Raw genomic sequence first — 26,747 nt, forward strand, 5'->3', positions numbered from 1 at the left:
TAGCATGTATAGCATCAGCCCATTTTAATATGAAACTTATGTTTATGTATACAGAGGCAAAGCCAAGAAAGATCCAAACAGACTGTCAACATTGACTTTATTTACAGGAGGAAGGCTACAGGAGACTTCTTTAGCTTTCAGTGATGGGTTTTTCTTTTTAAAAGATTTTTTCCCCCAGTAGGTGTGTATAGCTTTTGAATTGATTTCACACATCCCCACTTCCCTCGCAGAAACAAAGCGTTGTTAATAAAGTCACATCTGAAGCACTAGGCATCAGTGTTAGACGTAGGCTGTATCTCCAGCTCTGCCTTGGGGGCGACTCTACGCATCAGAGGACATACTGAGGTAAGGATTTCCCCAGAAACCTGTTGTTTCTGTTACACGCCTGTTCCTTGGGAGTTCCCAGAACTGCCCATGGGGAGCTGGTAGGTTCTGGTCAGAAAGGCATGTGGGACTCCTCTCAGAGGTTCATGTGTCATATAAATTGGTTTTAAGACAGGGTTTCATGGAGCCCAGGCTGGCTTCAAACTTAACTATATAGCTGAGACTTTGAGCTCCCAATCTCTTTCCTCTACCTCCTAGCACTGATATGATAGACACGCACGTATTTATTATGGTAGTATCCAGTTCTTCTCAGGTATGAGTGAACATCTCTCTTCAAGTGGTGAGTGTTGTTTCAGACATGTCGCACTTGATGGAAGGCCTCTTTGTAGCAGATGCTGACCATGGAACGAGCTGAGAGGGTGGCACTTGCTCATGTGTGTTCAACTCTCAGAGATCAGGAGTGTCGGTTGACACAGGTCTAGGTTGAACTTGGAAACCAGCGTTTGTGTAAGTTTGGGAGGCCGGCTTCTTGGGTGGATTGGAGCTACATGTCTGGCCTTCTGTACATTTTGTTGGATCCTGTGGAAGAGAACCTGTCTGCCTATGGTATTTCATTTCCATAGGTCATGATCCATTGTTGATCGGTTACTTAACTGATCGCCCCTTCCCAGGTCCTAAATTCTTCAGCCTACAATACCAGATGACCTTCGAGGAACCGTTTCTTCATCATTCTCCTCTTCCTCCACTGTTATCCTAATATGTACCATTGTGTTCTTTAAGAGATTGCAGGAAAATGTAGATAATAAAAAGAGAGCCTCCTGGGCCATTCTGAGGTATATCTGCATGGTTCTGAGTGTAGTCGTAGGATCCAGTCAGTCTCCAAAACTGTTCCCATTTGCTTCTTAGGCATTTATCGAGCACCTCCCGGGAGACAATGAAGACAGACTTCCTTCTGGGTCTGATGGTGCACACCTGTATTCCTACCAGTTGGGAAATTGATGTAAAAGGACTACCATGTTTAGCGGGACTTCCTGGACCCACCAGGGATCTAAATAATGACACAGAGACTTATTCATTTTTATTAGTGCTTAGGCTACCTTCTAGCTAGCTTGTCTCACTTAATCTTATTATCCTAGCCCATGACCCTCCACCAACTAGTTCTTCACCTCCTTCTCCATCCCTGTATATCCGATCACCTCTGTGTACCACTGGCAAATCTTCCTGCCTCTCCTTCTTCTCCCAGAGACCCTCCCTCCCGGAAGTCCCGCCTTCCCTTTGCTGCCTAGCTATTGGCTGTCAGCTCTTTCTTACAAAATACTGAGGCAAGTGATAAGCCTTAAGAATAACAATACCAAAATCTGGCCAGTACTCACTTTCTGCCTGTTCAGCCATCAACTATTGAATATACAAACACAACCTTTACACGGTGTACAAGAAGGTAACCCTAACAACCATGAGGTTGAGGTGAGCAACCTTGGATACATAGCAAGTTCTGGGCCTAATATAAAAACCACCCCCCCCCCAAAAAAAAAATCCACACAGTCTAGTATGGATCAGAATCAGAGTTAGAATTTAGCATGGCCAGAAAGATAAAGCACAGGTTAAAGAGCTGGATTCTTGGCGGGCTTCTCGGCCTCAACCTGGACCATGTTCTCATCAACTAGAACTTGGGGCTGCCTCTCCTCAGGTTCCCTGTCTGACTGACTATACAGATTGTCTGGGGGGATTGTAGTTTGTGCTCTGTGGAACCCTGGAAAGTATCAGGGCCTGTTACTGAGTCTACGGATGGAGCCTGTGTGATTCTCTGAAACTTTGCTCTTTAGCTGTGCCCATGTGGCCTGTGGTGGGGGCAGGGCAGGAGAAGGACACCTCTGCCAAAACCAGAACTTTACCAAACCCCAAATCAACGGTTTGCCCAAATATAGCCTCCTGGCCCTGAATTCAGCCATGATGCATAAACTAAATATACTGTCTTTCGGTTTGGAGGCCCAGCTTCCTCCAGGGATGACTGCAGTAATTCTTATAAAGTGCCTTTTCTCAATTTGTCTTGGAAAAATGGCCATTGGTGATGTGGCACAAGTCTTTACACATGACAGGGGCCACGTGTAAAGGTTAAGTCATTAGCAAGGACAGGCTCCAGGTAGCATCTGGCTTTTGCTTGTCCACAGTGGCCTCTCATCAGTGGTGGAATCGGATGGGGTATGTAGACTTCCATGCAGAAAGAGGCTATTACTATGGAGGCTCTCCCTGCAAGCTCATTCCTCAGAAGAGACAGACAGGAGTCCCCATTACTTTCTCTGTGGATGTGCACTTTGAATCTTTAGTTCGTATTGCCACATTGTGTCAGCTTTATTAACATTGGGGTGGGGTGGGGCATGTGCCACTGAAAGCCCTTGCTTTTCCTCATGTAAGAGGACACTTGGTTAAGGTACTTAATTGGGCCCATTTTCTTCTCGGTAAAAGGTCCTAAAAGTACTTGTACTGCCTCTTAGAGATTGTCACAGGACCAAGTAAGCACAGAACACATGTGTAGTGTTTTTTAACAGAGCCTGATACATACTGAGGTCTCAGTCCATTGAGTTGTTCATTGTACCTAGTAACTAATTCCATAAATATCACCCTTATAACTAAACTGCTGTTTTTCTTCATTTCTTATGTTCTTTTGAGACAGGGTCTTGCTATGTAGCCCCGGTTGGCATGGCACTGTGTAGCCCAGGCTGGCCTCAAACTCACAGCATTCTTCCTGCCTTAGATTTTTGGGTGCTGAGCTTTTAGTGATGTACCACTGTCTTAGGGTTTTATTGCTGTGAAGTGACACCATGACCAAGGCAACTCTTACAAAAACAACATTTAATTGGGGCTGGCTTCCAGGTTCAGCTGTTCAGTCCATTATCATCATGGCAGGAAGCATGGATGCTGGAGAAGGAGCCAAGATTTCTATATATTGATCCAAAGGCAGCCAGAAGAAGAGCTTGAGCATCAGGAGCCCTCTAAGCCTACACCTGCAGTGATGCACTTCCTCTAACAAGGACACACCTATTCAAAAAAGGCCAGATCTCCTACTTGTAGCAGTTCATATGGGCCAAGCGTATTCAAACCACCACAACCACCATGCCTGGTCTTTATTTGCATATGGATTACACTCAGTGTACCCGGTGTGTCCGCTCCTTCCAGACACATTTTTGCCCCAAGCATCTCTGTATAAGCCACTGAAACTGTCTGGGATATATAGCCTGAGTAGGTCTTCTTGGGGCTTCTGTTTGGTGGGCTGTGAGCCCCTTTCCTACTGAGTCCCTGGACTTTAGTCCTATTTATGGATGCCTCTCACAAGTGCTTTATGTCTCAGAGTTACCCTACTGTTCCTCCTCTCTCAGAGGTTATGTGGCTTTGTCCTGCTATCTTTCCCACTGGGAAGAAAACTGGGGTTGAGTTACATGGGATCATATGCTTGAAACATCTCATACCGAAACGTGACCTGACCACCGTAACTTAACTTATTTTAAATACAAGAAATTTTGCATTTTACAAGATTCTTACTCTTGAAGCACTGTTTTTGCTTTTAAATCATGACTTCTATAAGCAGATTTCCTCAAGTTTTACAAATGGTTTAACTTCTATGTTTTATTGGCTGGACACTATGATTTTTCATGGTTATAATAAAATGCACAGACTGAATCCAATTCTTACTCCTTTCTCGATATTCAAATGCTTGGAGATATTAACATTCTTAAAAGATGAGGAAGTTAGTAAAGTATTGGTTAGACCAACTGAGAATGAGTGACAGGAATCAGGACCTAGTGTCATCAAATGAAGCTCAGCACATGGCCCCTACGCTTTTTTGTTTTTGTTTTGTGTGTGTATGTGTGTTTCTTTTAAAAGCAGATTATAAACTGCCACATTGGCAATTGAGTCTTCTTCTTTTTTCTTCTTTCTTCTTTCTCCTCCTTCCCTTCTCTTCTTCCTCACACTTCTCTTCTTCCTTATTGTTAAAGCATGGATTCCAGTGGGTTGTGACAGCACACACCTTTAATCCCAGTGCTCAGTGTAAAAGTTTGGGCTGGTTCTTCCTTCCAACCCCATGCTCCCACAAATTCGGCTCAGACGCAAAATATATTTACAGAATACCTTGGCCATATAGCTAGGCTCTTCTCTGACTAGATATAACCTAAAATATCCCGTTCATTCCAGCTTATGTTCTGCCACGTGGCTGGTTACCTGTGCTCAGGTACTGTGCATCTATCTTGTCACATCTTCCCAAGGCGACGCTTCCTGTGCCTGGTTCTATTCTAGAATCCTTTCTGCCTCTTGCCAGTGTCCCACTCCCATTTCCTGTCTTAGCTCATTGGGCATTGGCTTTTTTAAATAAACAGGTGATGCTTATTAGAGAATCTCTCTACAGCTCAGGAAAGCAGGGATGGGCAGATCTCTGTGTGATGGGACCAGCCTGGTGTACAAAAATGGATTCCAGGCCAGCCAGGGCTACAGAGTGAGACATTGTTGGAGAGAGGGGGTTTGGGGGGTGAGAAGTGTATTATTCTTCCAGAAAGATATCTGTATGGTAATCATCAAAATAGTGTCATGGAAAGTTATAGTGGTACATAGCTCTGGGTGGGCACTTGCTGAGCTCTTGAGACTGACCCAGCACCACACACACCCAAGAAACAACCCAAAAAAGTTTTCTCTGTGTGGTAGAATCTCAAGTAATGTGAACATTTTTCTCCGTGGGTGTATCTGTCTGCGCGTGCATCCATGCACACAGGCACACACATATTTGATGCAGTGAGTTTTTATCACTGGCGATTGACCACTTAAGGAGGCAGGTATCTATTTTGGTTCCCAGTTTTATAAGCTTTGGCTCATGGTCCTTGGCCATTTGTGAGGCGGAACACTGTGGCAGCAGGAGCTTGTGGCAGAGGCTACTTGCCTCATGGTGGACAGAACACAACCCAGTCATCTTCATCTAGTTAGGGTCTCACCTCTTAAGTTTCCAGAGCTTAAAAAGACAGTGCTGCCACCTGGGGTGGGGGGAGGGGTGGTGTCAATACATGAGCCTGTGGGAGACATTTCCTATTCCAGCCAAGGCAGTCAGGAAAAGGTTCAGTCAGGCTACTTCATGATGGAAAGGGAGGGAACACAGTTTTGGATTTTTGAAAGAGTTCTTTACTTGCTGAAGGGGGCAGATGTGTGGGACAAGGGTAAGGTGAGCTGGTATATGGGGAGTTGGAAAAGAGATGAGGGTCAGCAGAGCAGCGAGGAAGAAGAACACACTTTGATCTTAGAGACAAGATGCTCTCGATTTCCACAAGTTCCGAAAGTGACTTGGGGGTGTAAATGGGTACTCATAACTAATGGGGGCGGATTTTGGACACAAAACCATCAAGAAGAAACTTCAGATTGCCTAGGGGTGGAAAGAAACTTTGGGGTTGTCATTGTTGAGTCAGGGTTTGGTCTTGAACTATCGATCCTTCTGTCTCCACCTCTACAGGGCTGACATTGGGTTGCGAACTGGCACCACCACACCCGGTTTTCTGTGGTGCTGACTAAGGGTGTCAAGTGGTAGGTGCACACTATACCAACGGAGGGCCATCCCCAACCAGAAGGGAAGCTTCCGGGTTCTGGATAGTACGTGTATAATGTGTGAAGAAAATGGCTTGTGGAAAATTCTAAGCTTTAAAAACAGTTAATTGTGAGTCAGCAAGATGGTTGAGCTCACTGGGTAAAAGCACTTGCCACCAAGACTGGTGACATGAGTTTGATCCTGGGAGCCCTCATGGTAGAAGAAAAGAACTGACCTTATAAGTCCTCTGATCCTGACTCTCACACATGACTATAACTATAACTAACTCTAAAATAACTATACACGTATGTATAGGACGTATGTATGTATGTATAAACCAAGCTCAACAGTGACTGAATAATTTGTTTATTGCTGATAGAGGTTTGAGGGGGTGGGTTCTCCAGTTCACTTGTGGGTGACAACTGTTTCCTGTGGTCCCTCTAGCTGGAAGGTGGGGTTACCTAGCCACTCTCTTGTGAAGCCCAGTATATGGCATAAGGGTAGAAGGAAGACCAAAACCACAGGCGACAAAACAGTGATTCTAAGAAGAGCAATGAAGCCAGGCATAGTAGCTCACCTTATGATCCCGTTGCACAAGAGAAAGAGGCAGGAGGATTGCTGTGAGTTGAAGGCCAGTCTGGACTATGTAGTAAGTTTCAGGCTTCCTTGGAATGAAGATCAAAATTCCGTTGAAAAAGAAAAAGAACAAAGTGAGGCAGGGGAAAGTTTATTTATTTTTGTTTTTAATGCTGCACCCACTCTGGACTTGACCTTCTAGCCCTGCTAATCTCAGCTATCTCTGTGAGTGTATTCTCTCTGTCTTCACTGAACAAGCCTGAGTGACTCTTGAGTTAAGACCTGGTGAATGCTGCGTTGGGTTTGGATGTCAAATCCCAGTGTGAAGCCATTGCACTCTGTCATCTCTCCAGGCCCAGAGTGGCCATGGGAACTGAAGTCAGGATAGGGGAGAAGGCTTCTAGAGGTGAGGCCAAGGCTAGCCCTCCCAGAAAGCCAAGGCAGGACAAATGGAAAGGAGAGCTGGTGTTCCAGAAAAGATGCTCAGAGAACCATTGAAAACTAATTAAGAGGCTTAACCTGACAAAAAGCTTCTATGGACGGATAGGCTGGCCTACACATTTTTCTTTACTTTGCATTGGGGCCATACACTTAGAACTGATGACTATTTCCTGTCTACACCAAACATATTCTTTGACTCTGGGAAGCTATTTCATGGAATGATAGCATCAGAATATCCTTTCTATGCCCGGGACAGTGGTACCGAGTCTGTATGGGGTTGTTATAATCAAGAATAGACCCATAAGGAAGTTATAGGGAGCAGATAATCTAATATCACTTGCCGGGTGTTGCTATGGGTATGTATAACTGCCACAGCCCTGAGAGGGGGAAATTTAGTGTGATAAAACAGTGTAAGAGGGTCTGTGGAAATACTCAGTGGCCAAGAGCTTGTACTGCTCCTGCAGAGGACCTATGCTGGGTGGCTCACAACTGTCTGTAACTGTACCCACGCAGGAATCCAAAGCCTCTGGCCCCGATGGGCACAGGCATCATGTTGACTCATATACCTGTACACCCGAGCACATACCCATCACTGAAAATAAAAATAAGATCTTAAAAAAAAAAATAGTAAAAGGAAAAACCAACAGGGCCTGAGGAAGGAGTGGCGAACTAGACAACAGCCTGGACAAGAGCTTGCGTGATGCTGCCTCCTGGGTCCCAGCACTCTCGTGTCTTATGGGAGTTGCTGGGACATTGTTTAGGAGAGATCTGGGTTGGGAAGCTTGCTTAGGAGATCATTGGAATAGAGGCAGCCAATGGAGCGAGAAAAGCAGGGGCTTGGACTCCAGCTGGAAGGGCCATGTATGTCCCAGAAGCCCCTAGAAGAATCCAAGAAGCAAAGGGATGCCAGAGAGTGTCCTTAAGAAACAAGGACATCTGGCTTGGTAAGGAGGAGTGGCCAGAGGCTGCAGAGAACAGGTGTTCATGCTTCCTGCTTCCTCTTGCTATTGGAGAGTGTATATGTAGTGTGTGTGTGTGTGTGTGTGTGTGTGTGTGTGGGTGGGTGCGTGTGTGTATTAAGATGGCTGCAGGTGGCCTTCCCAGCATGTATGCCCATACAGATGTATGGTTTCAACCTTTTTTTTTTTTTTTCTGTCTTTGCATCTGCAGGACAGTGGGGATTGGTGTAGCTGGTTGATCTTGCCCAATGGGCTACCCTCTCTAGATGGTTACCCTCTGGGCCTTGGCAAGAGAGCTGAAGTCTCCAAGGCTGGAATCCAGTGCGGCTGCCTGGCTCTCAGTGCTCTCCCCTCTCACCCAGCCTCAGTTGGAGCTGCTGGTGGCCCTGGGCCCTGCTTGTCAGCACGTGGCTTGGGTTTCTGTGTTACAGGTCCCAAATTGGGATCGCAGGGGATAAAGTGTCCGTGTTGTGTGATCACGCTGAGCCTTCCCATGTGGCCAGCTGCAAACTCTTCAAAGGGCTGTGTGTATTTTGTCTGGGAGATGCTGCAGGAGTCGGAGCCGAGGACAAAGATGTCTGTTTTCCAAGAGCAAAAAATAGAGGAGGGCGACAGCCTTGGATCCTGAGTAGGGCGGGGTGCTTGGGCACAGTGAGACCCTTTCCTCTTCTCTTCATAGTTTCCACTTCTCCAGCTCCTTTGGCCAGTCCTTGTCTACCCCCATAGACCCTGCCTGTGTAAATACAGCCTCTGTCTCCCCCTCCTTCATTATGCATTCCTTTAATCTGACCCATCTTCAGGTCGCCAGCTGGCAGAGACAGCGGATTCCAAACCCCAGCTGGTGCCAGAGTGTTTACACGGGCGGGAAGCTTGGCAGACAACTTGCCCCCCAGCTACTCAGCTGGAGGAAGAGGTAGAAAGACAAGCCCAGCGGGTGTGGCGGCTCACGCCTATACTCCCAGCCAGGCCTAGGCAGAATTGCTACTGAGAGTGGAGACCAGCCTGAGTTACAGATACAGTGAGATCCGGCCAGCCTGAAGGATTGTGTGAGACCCTGTTTCATCACAAAGAACAAAAAAGTGAGAGATGGCCCTGAGCCAGGTGGGCTCTTGTTTACCTACATGCTCTAACATGATGAATAAGAGAAGCCTTTTGTGATAGGTGAATGGCTGAGATTCTGGGTAACCCCTCACCCTACCTTAGGCAACCCTTATAGAGCATCTGAGCACATGGAGGCTTTTGCCTCCTGGCTGTGGCATATCAGATAGTATTTACAAGACATTATTCATCCGTATATAGCCAGTTCCTGCACATGATGGGTGTGGTCTTTCTAAAATAGTAATAAAAGCTATGTGGCTGAGTGTTAACCTGGAGCTGAGATTTGCTGCTGCTGCTGCCTGAGTTCAGCTCTCTGCTTCCCTTCCTACATCTCCATCTGTCCCCAGCAAAGCCCCCGAGGCACCCAGGGGGCTGTCAGCCACGGGGGTGGGTCACCATGAACAGTCTGAGAGACCAGGTCCAGGGTGTTCTGTTCTGGGACACCATGACAGGCGCTGGTTATCAGCATTCAGCGTGCGGCTGTTTGACTTTTATTGTACAGGCACGTGTGTCGGGAAGACATTTGTCCTGTGTTAGTGCCATCTTGCCCATGGTGGTACTGACTTCGTCGGTTACTCTCATGTGGTGATGTATGGTGTTTTACTTGAGATGTGCGGCAGTTATTAGCAGGGTCCTATCAGGAAACCAGGGGTAACTGAGGAATTGGTACTGAAAGCACATTGACTGTGGAAGAAGACTGTGGTAGCCAAGAAATGGATACCGTGGTGGTTTCAATAAGAATGCCCCCCCACCCCCATAGGCTCAGGTAATTGAATGTCTTGTCACCAAGGTGTGGCGCTATTTGGGAGGGATTAGGAGGTGTGGCTTTGTTGGAAAAAAGTGAGTCGCTGACCGAGGGCTTTGAACTTTCAGAAGCCTACATCATGCCTGTCTCACTCTCTGGATAAGGATGCAGAACTCTCAGGTGCCTCTCTAGCACCATGTCTGCCTGTGTGCAACTGTGCTCCCCGACATGAACTAAACCTCTAAAACTGTAAGCCAGTCCCCCCCCTTAAATGCTTTCCTTTATAAAAGTTGCCATGGTCATAGTGTCTTTTCACAGCCGTAGAACAGTGACTAAAGACTAAAGACTATGGCCATGGCCTTTAATCTTCTGTACATCCAACCTTATCCTGTCAAAGCGCAGCTCAGAGTTGAGGTGGGGGAGCACTTAGATTCATTGCCTCCTCTGTCAATGTTAATGTCATCTTGCACGGGAGGCACCCGAGATGAGGTCCCTGAAACACTATCCTCTCAGACAGCAGGCTCTTTGGAGAGGCATTTTCCTGATTTTAACAAGCCAATAGTATCACACATCTGTTCTTGAAGCTACTTACTGCCTTGATTTCTGCTGGGACAGAAGCACTCTTACTTCTTTAAGTGGCAGCACATTTAAATGCCTCTACTTCCATCTCCTGCAGCGAGTTCAGATAACACTCAAGTGCCACTTAAAGCCCTTTCCTTCTCTGGCGTCTGAGCTGCGCACATAGCCTTGGGACTGACAAGAGCTTTCAGGGTAGCCTGTGTGAGGCTCTGATCAATGAGACAGTTACCAGTAGTTTTAAAGAAACAAACAAGCAAGCAAGCAAACAAACAAGTTTGTTTGCTTGATTGTTTATCTATTGAGACAGGGTCTCACTGTGTAACCCAGTCTACTGAGAAGCTCCCTCTGTAGACCAGGCTGGCCTCCAACTTAACAGAGATCTGCCTCTCTCCACTTTCCTAATGCTGGGGTAAAAGGCGTGCACCTCCATGCATGGCCAGGGAAACCACTTTCTTGACACGACTGACCCATTAGACAAACAGTTCAACTGATGGAGTGTGATGGAGCATTTGAAACTTGTTACAAGGTAGCATCTTCTACCTTGAGAGAAGCAGTCGTCTCTCCCCATGAGTTATCCTGGGGCTGTGGAATATACAAGGTGCTAGGATGGATGGTGTCTGTCCCATGAACCAGGAGACAAATTAGTTCCACTTTGGAACCTGGAAGCCAGCTAAGTAGCTTTCTAAATTTTTTCTTTCCTATTCAGTCTCCTTTTTCTTTTTTTCCCTCCCCCAGTGTGTGTGTGTGTGTGTGTGTGTGTGTGTGTGTGTGTGTGCGTATTTTGCATATGCATATGTGTGGCATCTGTGTGAATGCATATGGTGTATGTACAGCTCAGAGGACCACTTCGGGTATCATTCTTCCTCAGATATAATCCACCCTGTATTTTTGAGACAGAGTCTCTCCCTGGCATGCGACTCACTGAGGGCAGACAGCCAGTGAGTTCCTAGGATCCGCCTGTGTACCCCCCTAGCTCTTGTATCACAGTTGTGTGTTACTTGTGCTGGGTGTCTCTGTGTGGGTCCAAGGCTCAACTCAGGTCCTCAAGCTCACTCAGCAAGCTGGAATGATTGAGCTATCCCCTCTGCCACCTGCCCACCATCATAGCCTCAGCACAGTTTGGGAAGAAAGGTCCTGTGCCATAGGTAAATGCCTAAGGACTGTGAGGCTGTGCTACGTTTCTTTTCTCCACTCTAGGTCAGCGTGTTCAGGACAAACGGGGCATCTGAGAACTGAAGTTGGCCTACACTATGGGCACTATGACTACCTTCAACTGAACTACCCCACCTCAGGCCTCCTCCCATGCTTTTCAGCCCTGTAATGATGCTGTCTTAATTATCCTCTTCCCTCTCCCTACCTGAGGCTAGTTCTCCTGACTCAGCTCATCCCTCCCACAGTCTTTTGGGGGAATCTCTAAGTCCCCTCTAAGTCCATGCTCAGGTAGCATGGGGGATTACACACAGGTTCCTGTGCTGCTTCTGGGGTGCCACTGGGCAAGTTTCTTAAGCTCTTTGAACCTCTATTTTTTGTGTTCTTAAGGCACCTGGGGGGGGTGTTGAAGGAGAGATTTCCATGGGTGTTCAGTGCCATCCTGAACACGGTTAGCGGCAGTCACAATGTAATTCCTGGTAGAGCTGGCGGTGAAACGAGACCGTCTTGTGTGAGCACAGCACCTGCCATGCATAGTCTTACAGATCCTGAAGTAATTGCTATACTTCCCTCCGGCCTAGGAGGATTGATGTGATGCAGGGATGACTTCGGTCTCAGCTGGGTTGTTCAAATGTTCAGAACAATGTGGTTGGCTTGACTATCTCCATCTACAAGGGATTTACACTCGGTTGATAACACATCTCCTGATTTTGGCCTCTGGGCCATTGAGGGAAGGGAATGATTGTGTTGTTGTCTGAACCTCTCTGGTGCTGTGTTTTTCCCAGAGCATGTGTTCAACAAATACCCTGAGTGAAAGATTGACTTAATCTGTGTAAGCATATGTGTGTTGACCCTGTCACTAAGGGTAGCCCAGAACTGGTTATGTAGCAGTAGCTGCCTCAGCCGGCTCAGACCAGCTGTCATCCTCCTACCTCAGCATCCAGAGTGCTGAGTTTTGTTTTTATTTTGTTTTATTTTTAAGATTAATTTTATTTAAGATTTCATTTATCTGGAGACTATTAACATGTTTAACGCTATGCACAGATGAGTTTGTAAGGGTTGAACATACCTTGCCATCCAGCTTTGTGCATATATACAAGCATGTCTGTGTAAACACACACACTCTAATGCTTTCCTACACATATCTGATTAGGAAACTGATCTGGCCACTGTTGGATGGAGGAGGAGGAGAAGGTGGCCCTAGTGGTTCACATTTGAAGCTTATCAGTGTATGTGCTGGCTCCAAATCCAAACCAATCAGTCTAGTCAAGAGATTATAAAGGCAGACGGACTGATAGGAGGCTGGAGTTCTCCTGGCCCCAAGACTCTTAGGCTTCCTAGCAGCTGTCCTTCTGGGAACTCCTAAAGCAAGTCAGTTCTCATCCTCATGAGAAAGTCAAGTCAAGGCGGATGACAGTGACCATGGAGCGTGAGTGAGTTCAAAACAAAACATAAAATAAAAAGCCAAAACAAATGAACCCAAAAGTCCTTCATCCCTTTGTCAGGGTAACAGGAAGCGGTGCCTCAGTTTTGTTTTCCCCTCCTCCCTCACCCTCCTCCGAATCTTATTAGCTCAGTTTGTTACCCAGGAAGGCTTACAGAGCATTGCCTGTGTCTACTGTATGTATAGAGGTGACTGAACTCCAGAAGGTACCCAAGGCCTTGGGGTCTTTCTGAGGAGACAGAAAGTTTCTGGGTGCAGTATTCTCCCTGGTCATCTCTTTCCTGCCATAATTCAGACTCCCAGGTTTCCCCTACAGCCCCAGTTTTTTCTGCCTCCCTGTGTATTTCCTCTTTGTGGCCTTTACCTTCCAAAGGCACACTTAAGTCTCTTCCTACCTCTTTGCTTGCTGTCCTTTGCTTTCCTTGCCAGACAAGCACCCCACAGCCAGCTTCCACTCTACAGTCCCCGGTGTACCAGCTCCTGACCTCTCCTCAAGTTCAGCTTTTGAAGGGCCCCACACTCATGCAGCTCCTGCTGTGGTCCAGGGTAACCCAGGCTTTCTGAAACACCTGCTGGTACCACTGGAATCCTTAGAACTTGGTCCTGTCTTGGCTTCTAGGACCATTGTGGCCTTTCCAATTATGCCATGTGTCTCCTCCATCCACAGCACACTCAATGACTGTCACCATAATGTGTGTGCTTTATTTATATTTACATGTCTGCATCTTTTCTGTACCAGACCCAAACAGCACTCTTGATTACTCTCTTACCTTAATTTCACATATTGCTGAGTCTTCCATGTCACCCAGAGCTGTGCTATGCCTGTTACTTGTGCCCCCACCCCTTCCTAAACATGATCACTTCCAAGTTGCTGTGCTTTCTTGCATTAGTTTGAAATAGATTTGTATGACTGGCTACGGGCTGGGAAGGATACCTGGCTTTCTGGACCTTGCTTAAAGCTAGATTTATCCGTAAGGGTGAGTTTGCATACTGAATACTAGGTGGGAATGCCTGATGCTCCCTTGTCACATTCAAAGGCGGTCCATTGTCCTCCTTGGTTGTTCGGCTTTCCTGCTTGCTACTTGAAGTGACAGCATGCTGGAACACAGTGGGCTGTGATGGGAATGGGCCTAGCCTTCCTGAGAATAAGCACCATGTCTGTTCAGCCATTGGGGTTTTTTTGTTTTTGTTTTTGGGGGTTTTGTTTTTTTGTTTTGTTTTATTGTTTTTTTTGTTTTGTTTTGTTTTGTTTTTTTGTCATTCTTGTTGTTCTGTGGCACTGAGGCTGGAACCCACAGTCTTCGCAAGTGCTAGAACTTAACCATAGCCCCAGGCCTTTTCCAGTGTCAGTTAAAACATCTCGTTCAAATTAGATAGTGAAATTTCATAGTTAGCCTTATAACAATGCATGGCACTTTGAAAAGTTATCATTCCAAGGTGGGGTTGAAACAGGATCTCACTTTATAGTTTAGGTTGGGCTGAAATTGTGACCAGGCTGGCCTTGAGCTACTAGCAACCCTCTTACCTCTACCTATCAAGAACTGGGACCATAAATGTGAACCACAAGGCTCCAGCTGAAATATAGGGTTCAACCTCATGTTGACATTTGCTCAGACTTTGTACCTTGACTTTTGGGTTGCAGGGTGACTTTGACTTGTGGGTGAATGTCTGTCATGTCTTCCTGAGATCATGCCTCTGGTGTTAGACATGTATTTCCATTCATCATCTGGGGCTCTTACCTTCTGTGTTGCCATTTCCTTTCTGTGTGTGGTGGTTTGAGTAAGAATGGGCCTGATAGATTCTTATATTTGAGTGCTTAGTCACCAGGAAGTAGAGCTATTTGAAAGGATTAGAAGGATTAGCAAGTGTGCCCTTGGTGGGAAAAATGTGTGCCACTAGGAGTAGAATTTGAGGTTTTCAAAAGCTCATACCAGGCACAGTCTCCTCCCTCACCCCCTCTCTCTCTGCCTGCAGATCAACATATAGGTCTCAGCTACTATCTGTGGCATCATATCTGCCATGCTCTGTGCCATGATAACTATGGACTAAACCTCTGACAGTGTAAGCCAGTCCTCGGTTGAATGTTTTCTAAGAGTGGCCTTGGTCATGGTGTCGTTTCACAGCATGAGAACAGGGAATAAGACACTGTGCCTTGAAGGTGATGCATGTCTGTTATTTGCAAACAGAGATGTCTTGGGTGCTAGATGTTTCTCATTAACCTTCATGGCTTTGGTTTAATGTGTGTGTGTGTGTGTGTGTGTGTGTGTGTGTGTGTGTGTGTGTGTAAATATTCATCCTTAAAGTTTATCTATAAGGCACCCTCATGAAGACAGTCATGGATGGGTCTTTGCAAACTCAAGCGAAAAGGGTTCATGCCCACCCAGATGTTCTGATGTTTCTTCTGTTGGTGCTGGATGCACTGTGGGACATAAGGCTGGTTCAGAAGAAGGCTCCAGAAGGCAGAGCACTCCCAGTCTGACTACTGTGTCTTACAACTCCATGCACCCAATGCTTATTCTCTTACGAGCTCTTAACCCCCCATGAAGGAGCAGGAAAAGCTCCTCTTATTTAAATACAATAGAAGCAAACACCCTCCTCTGTAGACCTGTGGGTCACCAGCCCTTTGGCAAAGTCTGTCTCTAGAAAATATTTACATTACAATTCACACCAGTAGCAAAATTACAGTTATGGAATAGCAACAAAAATAATTTTGTTGTTGGGGATCATCACAACACAAGGAACTGTGTTAGAGGGTTGCAGCATTAGGAAGGAGGAGAACCATTGACTTAGGGGAATCCTCAGGCGTCCTGAGATAATGACCTTGGCCCTTCGAGGAGGCCAGTTTATTGTCCCTGCCCGCCCCCATGACTGAGTGAACTCAAGTCTCATTTTCCTAGCACGCTCCAATCGGTGTGACAAGAATCAGGGGTCGGCATGCTAAGTGGAAGGGTCCCCAGATGGCAAACAGCTCCTGAAAGCAACCGCAGCAGATCAGCAAGGACACGCATGTTCGTGTCTTCCTTGAAAGGTGTAAATGAGCCATTGAGAGCAAATACACCTGGGCTCTGCCTGCCCCTGCTGTGCTGAGTCCATGGACCCCGTGAAGTGAATGACCCTTTTATCTCCTCAAATGCCAGGCAATGCCAAACATTCCTTGGGATGCTTTTTGCCAGGCATCCAGTCATAACACTTGCCAGCAATCAGTGACTGGCAGGCTCCTGCAGACCCGTCTGAAACTCTAGTCACTCCCTCCCTAGCCCTCTGTGCTTTATCTTCACAGTGCTAAAGTCTTTGAAACTGCAGTTAAAGTAACACTGATGTGTTGATGATAGATCGATTAAAAAAAAAAAAAAAATCACTCACAACCCCCAAGTCTACACCTCAAAGTTCCTATCTGTGTTTTAAATTCACTGTAAAGATGAGAATGCATCTTTGGACAAATACTTGTTTTAGACAAATATGCATGTTTTGCTTATATCCACACACAGCCAGTGTTCAAACCCTGACATGTTTCTGCGTGTTTCAGAAAAATGATATTCTCAAAAAAATTATTTTTACGTGAGCAGTTTTTTTTTGTTTTTATTTAATTCTTAGTTCCCAGAAGGAATGTTTTATAGACGTGTTATGACATCAAAACAAGAGGGAGAACAGAAGGATGGTAAGTTTAGGTCCTGAGGCCAGCCTGGGCTATATAGCAAGCTTCTAAAACCAAACACCTCTCCTTGTGCTCTGGAATAAACTCCTTTTTTTTTATCCTCGTATAGTTTAGACTTTGGGATGATGGATATAATCAGAGCAGCCTACTGTTGTCGTAGCCATTACAACAAGGTTTCCCTGCCTGGTAATGGCTTTTCTGTCCAGCATCATCATGATCACAGGCTCTCAAGAACCTGTGGGGTCTGGCTGACTGGCTGTGTCCTGTTCTTGAATCAAGGAGGCCATTCAGAAAAGGAACCAGAACCTTCACATGTTGCTAAGGAGCCGCACAAAAAAGGTACTGTCGGAACTGTGCCCCCTGTGTCTCGGGCACTCAGGTCACAGTGGTCATCCAGAACAGAGGGTTGCAGAAAGCCACTGTGGGAAGCATCTTTATCCCAGCAGTCTATCTTCTGCTGAGTAGTGGAGAATTACAGCCCCACACCATGTCCTGCTGTGCTTGCGGGTGATGGGAGTCTCATCAGGTTCTGTTCTCCAGGAGAAGCAAGAAGCTGGAGCACCCACTCCAGAAAAGAAAGCTAAAAACTTTTTTTTACCAAAATTTTTCCCTCACCAGTTGAGTGTAAATTTCCAGTGTTTTTTTTTTTTTTTTTCCTGTCTGACTGAAGTTTTCTTATTTACCATCTTAGCAGAAAGATGTGAAACCAATTTCAGGACAGCTTGCCTGGATATTTGGTTTCCTGCCATCAGGGCCAATCGTGGGGAGGAGGCAAATTCCCCTGCCTCAGCAGGATGGCCCTGTTAGCTTTTGCCAGGTAATATCAATTAGTGAGTGTCTGTGCTTTCAGTTGGGGGACTTGTGCTACTCTGTGTTTCTGCTCTTGGGCAGGACACCAGTGGGTCACAACCCTTTTGCAACAGTGACTTCCTGGTGCACAAGCCTTGAATAGTGTACCCACTCAGCCCCTTGCAAGAGCCATTATGCTGATGTGCTGCTTGATAGCAAGTCAGAACTAGCTGAAGGGAAGCATCCAATACCCGCTGGGGAACAATGTGATCCTTTTCATCTGACTTCTTTGCTTCTGTCTTTGGTGACTGCCCTCAACTTCCAGGGAAAGGGACTGTGCATTTGGAAGCCCTGGTGTGCCAGTGCTTGGGGCTGGCCAAGGATTTTACTCTTCTTGCCTCTGGGGCAGGGATGACACCAGACATTCATTTTCACAAGTAGAGAAACAGGACTGTGCTTTAAATGTGAAAGTAGACCCTTCAGTAAGGCTATGGTTGCGCATAGAAGATCAAATGCATTCAAGAATGATAGCTGGACAGACTTCTTTATGAATGTCCATTTCAGCCTCCTCGGGCCCGATTGTTTCCATGCCTGTGGGAAGAGTGCCATTCCTCACGTTACAGGACCATTGAAGAAACTGCACTTGATTATCTATGGAAAGACTTAGAACCCAGTACCCAGCAAGCACTCAAGAGCATCATTTGTCCCTATTGTTATTACTGGGCGAAGGAGTCCACTGAGGTGACATGCTATACCCAAGGGCACACTGGTCCACAGAAGACTTGAGTCAGGACTCCAGTGTTTTTCTGTCTGACATCATGCTTCACAGAAGCAGCAATTTCTCTGGCATTCTTAGTGTCATTGCAACCAAGAGCTCAGGTCCATGTGCCTCTAATGGAACATGGCATGTGGAATGATTCTGGTTTTGTTATGGCTGTGTGAGCACATGCAACATCTCTGCCTTTGTTTCACACCAAGTTCTAATTAAAATTGTAATGAGTCTCTCTCTCTCTCTCTCTCTCTCTCTCTCTCTCTCTCTCTCTCTGTGTGTGTGTGTGTGTGTGTGAGAGAGAGAGAGAGAGAGAGAGAGAGAGAGAGCCTCCTATGTAATTTAGCACTTTCTCTTTGCATCAGTATATTAACACATTGTCACTTTTAACCTTTCACCCACCAAGTTTGGCATTTGATATGCTATTAAGCTCAATATTGTTTCCTATAAACAGCCTTAGAGGGACGAGAAATAACTGGAGTGACATTTTTAATAGGCCCCCGTTTCTCAGCCCCTGTGCTACGTGAACCCAGCGTTGCACAGAGGGATTTGTTAGTTGTTTGGTCCCCTGACCTCAGATCAGGAGAGAGCAATGGAATGAAGATTCAGGGTGCCAGAGGGACCTTTGAAAGAACACAGAGTGGTTTTTATGAGGGACAAGGAGGGTTGCTTCATTATCCCACGGCTCTCCTCCCTCTATTTCCTCTCCCCTGTGCCCCCTTTCTTTAATGGATGTGGTGAATGTAGGAGCTGATCTTATTTTGCTCTTTTAGATGATGGGGAAAGAGCAGCTTGAGACGATGATGCAAAGGACTTCTTGGGATGCACTTCTGTGCATCAGCCCCATTTCCTGTTCTTCGTCTCTAACCTTTGCCACCGATCTCCTTGGGTTTGGTCTTCTAATTCTCATTAGCATTCTGTGATGTGCCGTGTTGTATGCAGGGCAAAGTTGTTTTGGGAACAAACTTGGAAAATCCCAAGTTGCTGACTGCCTGTTTTGCTCATACTCCCCGGGTGATCGAAGGCCACTGTGCCTCTCTGTGCCTGGAGCTTAACTCCCTTTTGCTAAGCAAGGGCACTGGCATCTGGGATATACTGTCACATGGGAACAAGCACGCTAAAGAATTTGTTTCTACTGCCACAATCCAGAGGGCAGGTATGGAAAAATACCGGAATCTAGTATTTTTGCTTTAACTCTGCTCTCGTGGACTTATGTTCAGAAAACATGTGTTAGACATTCATCTGTGGTTACCGAATACTGCAGCTGCTTAGAGGATGAGGTCATCAGATGGGTATTTATGAGACACCTACCGCATGGGCAGTACTGGGGTGGACACAGTGAGAGAAAACAGTTGTGCAGAGATAGAACTCTGAGCAGGTAACAGGGGGACCGAGCAGATAGCTTTCTTGTGGGATGGGCTGTGTCTACGTGGTGAGCATTTGTTACCCAGGAAGCTCTGTCCTCTCACCATTGGAGGCTGTGCAGAGAAGGTGTTCAAGGCTAGTAGGTGCTGGTTCTTCTAGAACTGATATGTGGTGGTGTCAATCACTACCTTGGTAGGGATGATCTAAAAAAAAAAAAACAAAAACAAAACCAAATCCCGAGGACCAATGAGATATCAGCAGGTACAAACACTTGCTGCATGTGCCCGATGACCCAAGTCTCGTCCTTGAAGCCCACAGTGTAAACTCTGGATTTGGTGGCTTATGTCTGTAATTGGAGATAGAAGGGGAGACGTGAGGACCAGCTGTGAGTGGACTTGCGCAGTAGAAGCAGAAACAAGAGAGACTGTGAGTCAAAAGTAAAGGTGGAAGGTGAGACCCAACTCCTGGAAAGCTGTCCTTTGACTTCCACATGTGTGCCCGCGCGCGCACACACACACACACACACACACACACACACACCTCTCTTTGGCCCAGTAGAACGGACATTCAAGTTTGTCCTGATTGTAGATTTCATCTTTGTGAGCCTGCTTCCTTTACTAGAACTTACTTGTAACCGCCACTTTCATACTTGGTTTGTGCGCTCACAGGTCACAGGTGCAAAACCTTGAACGCCAGCTCAAGCGAAACAAAGCCATGCCCGCCTACCTGTTTCAGCTCTCATACTGTGAACAAATCATCCTTTGTAGTCTATTTAGGGCCACAGTTTTGCATTCCGTGGTGTTTGGGGGATTCCATTCTTTACGATGGCCCCTAAGTATTTTGCTGAAGTGCTATCCAATTGCTAATCTTAAGGGGGCAGCGTGCCTTAGGGAGAAGCCATGCCTTCAGTCGCCTCATTTGGACGTGAGCTAGAGGCGTCCTGTTGTCCATGAGTTTAGTGTTTATGTATTACCTAAGGTGCTTTTTAGAAGCACTCATAAAGCAAGGTTGTATGTTGATCTCTTGGTGAGAAATGTGACCGGTTTGTAGCACCCCAACTTTGTCTTTCTCTTGGGTGCAGTGTTGTAGTGTTTGCAAGGTTACATAGAGCTGCCATGCATGAAAATCGACTGTATATTCAGGGCTAGAGCAAAACTCTAAATACTCACATACTAAATACCTACTTCCTGGGCTTTATTTATCTGTCCTGTCTTGTTTGTTTTAAGTGTGATGGCTCTGAGACTTGGCTTCGTGTTAGAATGCTGGGGTGGGGGGTGGGGAGATGGACAAAATGCTGATGAACTAGCTCAACTGTGAGTAAGGGTCTTGCTTAGTTGACTGAGGGTTATGGCCTGGATATAAAATAATTTCAAGTCCTTTCAGGGACCCTGTCACAGGCATGGTTGAACAGCGGTACTCCATATATAGAATTACAATGCATCTAAGAAATGGATGCTGGTCAGCTTCAAGAGGGCTCAACCTCCAATGGCTCGGCCCATTGAAGACCCAAGGCTGCTCTAGGTCTGGAAAGCAGTAACCGCAGCAGAAGACTGTGGGTGTTGGAGGCACTGACCAACACCTCCTCCAGCCCGACTCAGACAATCACAAGCCAGGAAAGAGTGGGCTCAGAGATTTAGTGACCCAATGGGTCCCAAGGAAAAGGCCATTGGTGATAGAGAGCAGTTCCCACCAGAGACTGTCGACTTGTAGTTAAAGGAAGTAATCTGCATTTCATTCTTTGTCTTAATCACCTGAGCACTTACAGAGGGCATGCAATGAAAACCGAGGAGATGGGGTCCCCTACCTACCTCGGAGGTGAGGGCCTGCTCTGTAGAAGTGATAACGTATTGTAGTACAGTATTGCTTGCTTGTCTATGAAGGAGTGACTCTAGAAGTAGTGAAAAGCCTTGCAGAATGCTCTCAGTTGAGGCTCAGCACGATGGTTCAGAGACACACGTTAATAGGTTCTAAGGAGGAGGAGGGGGAGAGGGATCTATGGGCCATCTTTAGATGAGAGCCAAGCACGTCATTGTAAGGAAAATACAGGCATTTTGGCTGGAAGGGGATCAGGAGTGTAGAACACGGTCTTAAGGGCCAAGAGGAATCAGTTTCAGAGTTGGAGAGTGGAGAAGAGGACCTTCTCACACCTGACATTATTTGTTCTTTCCTTACAAACTTGCCAGAGCATGTGTGAGGCACTGGCATAGATACACTAAGACTCTGTATATGTAGCTGCCTATAAGTAAATGATGCCTCACTGCAAAGTAACTGCAAGATCTTTTCTCTTTTAAAGAAGAGGGTTGAGTCTATAGGATAGGCTAAGGGCAGTCACCATCCCTGGCATGTTCAGAGAAGGCATCCTTCACTTGTTTCTACACTGACTTGGTCATGGCCTGGTGTATCCCTCCCTCCCCCACCCCACTCTCTGCACACAACCTTCTGACCTCTGTGTTTGGAGGATTGCCTATAACCCCTGGCAGAGGAGGGATCTTCAGAGCCTCTGGGAAAGTGACTTTCTTCACCTTGTACATGCCTCATGGAGAGCTTTTTGGTCCTGGCTGGACATCTCTGGAATTTGAAAGAATGCCACTAGAGAGATTGTTGCCACGCCAGTCCATAGTACACAGCTGAGGTGCTGCACATAAGAACAGTTCTATAGACACGAGATTTGGTTCAGGGTGTGAGTTGACTTCTGCGTGGTTACATAGCTAGTGGAGTCAGCACTGGAACATTAACAATTTCTGCGTCTCAGCTTCAACTCCACATTTTGTCATCTCACACCTGTTTGAAACTGTCTCAGAACTAATTTGACTATTAGTAACCAGATGGGGACACAGTCATCTAAAGATAGCTTTCAAAAAAAAAAAATGCAAACAAACATAGTACTGAAAACCAAACCAGTGTTGTGAGGTTTGTGAGGTCTCATTCCCTGTTTGATAGAAGAGTAGATGTGAGATTAACAGCTGGAACCCACTGTTTCTGAAGCTTGAATTAAAAACATCAGGGCCGCTGTCCAGTGCGTAGGCAACTGAAATGGAAGTCTGGCTTCAGAACCTTTCGGCTGTGACCTTCCACAGAGCTGGGTGCCCAGAACTGAGTCAGTACATGAACGAGTGAACAAATCGTTCTGCCTGTCAATACAGCTTGCTTCATTCTGTCAGTAGTGAACACAAGTGAAACCATCATCTGGGGCCCAGGACTGCTTTTCTCTGCAGCATAGGTACTGGGAGGGGTGGCTCAGAACTGGTATTAACTCTGGGGTAGGTAAAACCCTGCATCCTGGAGTGGGAGTATGTGGTATAAAAGGATGGGCCCCAGGGTAGGGAAACAGCCTGGCTTGTTCTTTTTGATGTGGCCAAGAGAGTAAACAGGAACCTTTGTCCTTTGTTTTCCAGGTCACAGCCAAGACTGCCTTCCTATTTATTTTACCTCAGTATAACATTAGTGTGCCTACAGCAGGTAAGACAAACACCACTCTTTATCTCTCCTGGTCCTGTTAACCCTGAAGGACTGGGGAAGACTTCTCTTTCGCTCTATGCCTGTGACCTTTCAGATACTCTCCCCTGGGCTCCAGCATGCTCCTCAAGTCAGGTGGCTGGGCCGTTCCTGCCCTCTGTTCTCCAGCATAGGACCTGAAGAAAAGTATCACACTGTAGGGTACTATGTTTGCTTCTAGCCCCGTTCTCTAAAGTCCGTGGTATTGATTTCTGTTGGGAATGAAAGTTAAGCCTTTGACAACTGATCAAGAGCATGGCTTTTTTTTTTTTTTTTTTTTTTTTTTTTTCTTTTTTAAGTTTTCCATGAGGAAAGTGGGTTAGATGTTTACTTCAGTGGAGCATGGAAACATGGCAGGAAGGGATCTCTGTACTTGGACTTTACTTGAAGTTGGGAGTAAACTGGATCTTCACTCAGGGCCATCTCATGAAGACCACTGGCTGGAATTGTTGCATTGCAAGCTGGCCTGCATCTAGTATCTCCAGGAACCTACAGAAAACCTTGCTTCCATGGTTCCAAGTACCACATGGTCTTCACTAGCAGCTTCCAGTTCAATTATGGGCCTCCAACTCAAGGAGTAGCAGGGCCACTAGGAGCTGAGCAGGGAGAGCGTGGGCCCATTCTAATGATAGCTGCTGCTTTCTTCCGACAAGTCCCTGGCCCAGAGGTTGCTGTAAAGCCAGAGTGGCTATACAGTTGCCTTTATCATCATTGTGACCAAATACCTAAGAGAAACATCCTCAAGGATGGAAAGGTATATTTGGGCTCCCGGTTTCAGGGGCTCTTGTCATGGCCGCTTGGGTCTGTGTACTTAAGCTGCAATGGTGGCAAAAGCGTGTGGCAGAGGAGCGCTGTTCAGCCCGTGACAATAAAGGAAGCAGAGGAAGGGTAAATAGGAGAAGGAGGCCTGGGCAAGGTACTTGCAAGGGTTTGTACCCAGGAATCTACTTCTTGTAGGTAAGCATCCTCCCTCCACCGTCTTCGCCATCATATTTACGATGGTATAAAGGGATCCATCATTTGATTAGGTCAGAGCCCTCATCTCTGACATGGGGACAGACACACCAGAGCCATGATGCATCTAATCTCCAGGCATTTCTCAATCTATTCAAGTAAATAATCAAACTAAATCAGTACAGTAGCTTGAAGCAGTTACCTCTTGAGATATTTTTTATCCTAAGAGCAGTAGAAGACATTTCATCTTATGTATAAACAACTCACTTTTTAAACATCACAGCTGCTTTGGTGAATGCCATGCAGGAAAGTCAACAGAAAGAAGCCGATACATCTGCTGGCCAAGTTCAGCTTTGGGACTTTATTCCAGCCTTAGGTTTCTGAGGTCTCAGCCTTGGAATGAGGCACCACTCAGTCCTAGCTATAAAATATCAGGTTCCTCACTGATGAAGGAAGGAGGGGGGTTTTCTTGCCAAGTCTAGTTCTCCTCTCATCATTTGGGAGTAGAGAGATTGAATGGTCTTCACCTTTACATGGGGGTCTTTTATCTGGTTCTACCAGGTATACCTCAAGGATTTGGGGCTTGGAGGAGATGAGCGTATGACTCTGGCCCATGGAGGTGTAGCAATGAATTTCGCCTAAGCATATTCCTGCAGCCAATATAGCCAGACTCTGAGGGAATCCTTGCTTCTGGGTATATAATATAGTTCCTTTTTTTGGAGAGTCAAACTGAGAGATTGTGGTAAGAGAGGAAGAACATTCTTGGCTGTGGGATGTGAGACTTGAGAGCGTCCAAGCCTGGGGAACCAGAAAATGCTATGGCCAGACACACGCGCATTGCAGTGACACTGTAGTACCTGTGGGCAGTGCCATGTGGTCCAAGATTAAAGTCAGGCTTCTTTCCCGCCCATCCTCTGTCAGTTGTGAGAGATTGTAGAACCTGTTGTACTTACAAGTGACTGATTTAAATTGTTTCCGTTTTAAAATGTGGTAAAATAGCTGGACATAGTGGCGTCTCCCTAGTAGCTGGGCATGTTCTACTGTATCTAACAAATGTGTTACTGTTTCCAGTCTTGTGTGCGTAATATGATTGTGTTAAGTACGGTCACATTGTGTTACTTTCCATATGGAGAAGTCTTTTCATCTTACAGAACTGAACTTTTAGTCATTACACAATAACTCCCTATAGCAACCACCATTCTTTTTTCTCTATGAATTGTGGCAATAGCTAGCTCAGGGACATAGGTGTGTGTGTGTGTGTGTGTGTGTGTGTGTGTGTATGTGTGTATATTGTGTATGTGTGTGTATATATGTATGTGTGTGTGTGTGTATGTATATGTTTGTGTATATATGTATGTGTGTATGTATAGGTGTATGTGTATATATGTATATGTATGTATGTGCGCATGTATATGTATGTGTGTATAGGTGTATGTGTATATATGTATATGTATGTATGTGTGTATATATGTGTGTATGTATGTATATGTTTGTATACGTGAGGATGTATGTGTGTATATGCACAGGTATGTATGTGTGTGTGTATGTGTGAATGTATGTATATGTGTGTGTGGGGGGTGTGTATGTGCATTTAGATTTTTGCAATAGGGTCTCGCACCATATTAAGGCAAGCTAGCCTTGAACTCGAGGCAGAATTCTGTCTCAGCTTTCCAAGTGATGTGCATCCAGGTGAGTCACCACACTCAGTTTTAGAATCATATTAGTTAAACTTTGGGTCTGAATTTACAATTTAAATACATGTTTTTTCCCCAAAATACATTTATACAAGCATTACATAATTCTTAGAGAAAATTTATACAGTATAATTAACAGGATAACAATCACATATGACCCCACTACTCTGCAAAAACTTTAGTTAAAATATTTTTGAGGGCTGGAGAGATGGCTCAGCGATTAAGAACACTGACTGCTCTTCCAGAGGTCCTGAGTTCAGTTCCCAGCAATCACATGGTGGCTCACAATCACCCGTAATGGGATCTTTTGCCTTCTCCTGGTGTGTCTGAAGATAGCTACGGTGTACTCACATACATTGAATAAATAAATCTTTAAAAAATATTTTTAAAAACTGATTCATAACTTGCAAAATTTTTTGGCGTTACAGTGTGACAGATCTTTCTCATGTGATAATCATTGTTCTAGCCTAACATTTTGAAAGTTTTAACAGTGAGCAAGTGACCCGCTCTTTCTCCTCTCCGTTCCTCCTTTCCCTGCTCCTTTTATCCTTCCTCTCCCCTGTCCTCCTCCTTTTGCTTCTTCTGCTGGAAGAGGCCTCTTACTGAAACTAGCTAGCTTGGTTGGGAGCTTTTTTTTTTCTTCTTTCCTGAAAGTCATAAACTCGTTTAGTCATTCCATTAACCCTACTGAACTATAAGGTGACATCTTCTCTCGGGGTGACAAAAATCAAAAATGAAGGAAACATGGCTTCATGATAAAATCACACAACTGTCACACTCATATGGACTCATGCCCCCCCCATGTGTGTCTTTCTCTTAATTAAAAAGTTATTATGTTATGTATATAGATATATTACCTGAATGTGTGCCTATGCACCATGTCTACGCAGTGTCCTCTGAATTTACACACCACTGGATCCCCTAAAAGACAGTTACAGACAGTTGAGAGGTACCATGTGGGTGCTGAGCATCCAACCTGGGCCCTTTGGAATCACCACCTATGCATTTAATCCCTGAGCCACCTCTTCTGCCCTAATTATTGTTCTTTAAAATTAGCTTGGGATGGGTTATATTGGCCTTGTCATACATCTGGGTCGTTGTGCCTTGTTCTTGCTCATCCTCCCCCCGACAACCTCCCCCACAACCCCACACTG

General features: G+C 45.8%; 1 protein-coding gene across 1 annotated transcript in view; it reads left to right on the forward strand.

Annotated features, from left to right (window-relative positions):
- The window catches only part of Tram2 (translocation associated membrane protein 2), a 78,953-nt gene that overhangs the window by 18,386 nt on the left and 33,820 nt on the right, over positions 1–26,747 (forward strand). Inside the window, exon 2 of the mRNA XM_034521767.2 lies at positions 22,846–22,909. Coding sequence (XP_034377658.1) covers positions 22,846–22,909 — 64 coding nt within the window. The remainder of the gene's footprint in view (positions 1–22,845; positions 22,910–26,747) is intronic.

This window comes from Arvicanthis niloticus, chromosome 17 (genome assembly GCF_011762505.2).
Source record: "Arvicanthis niloticus isolate mArvNil1 chromosome 17, mArvNil1.pat.X, whole genome shotgun sequence".
NCBI lineage: Eukaryota > Metazoa > Chordata > Mammalia > Rodentia > Muridae > Arvicanthis > Arvicanthis niloticus.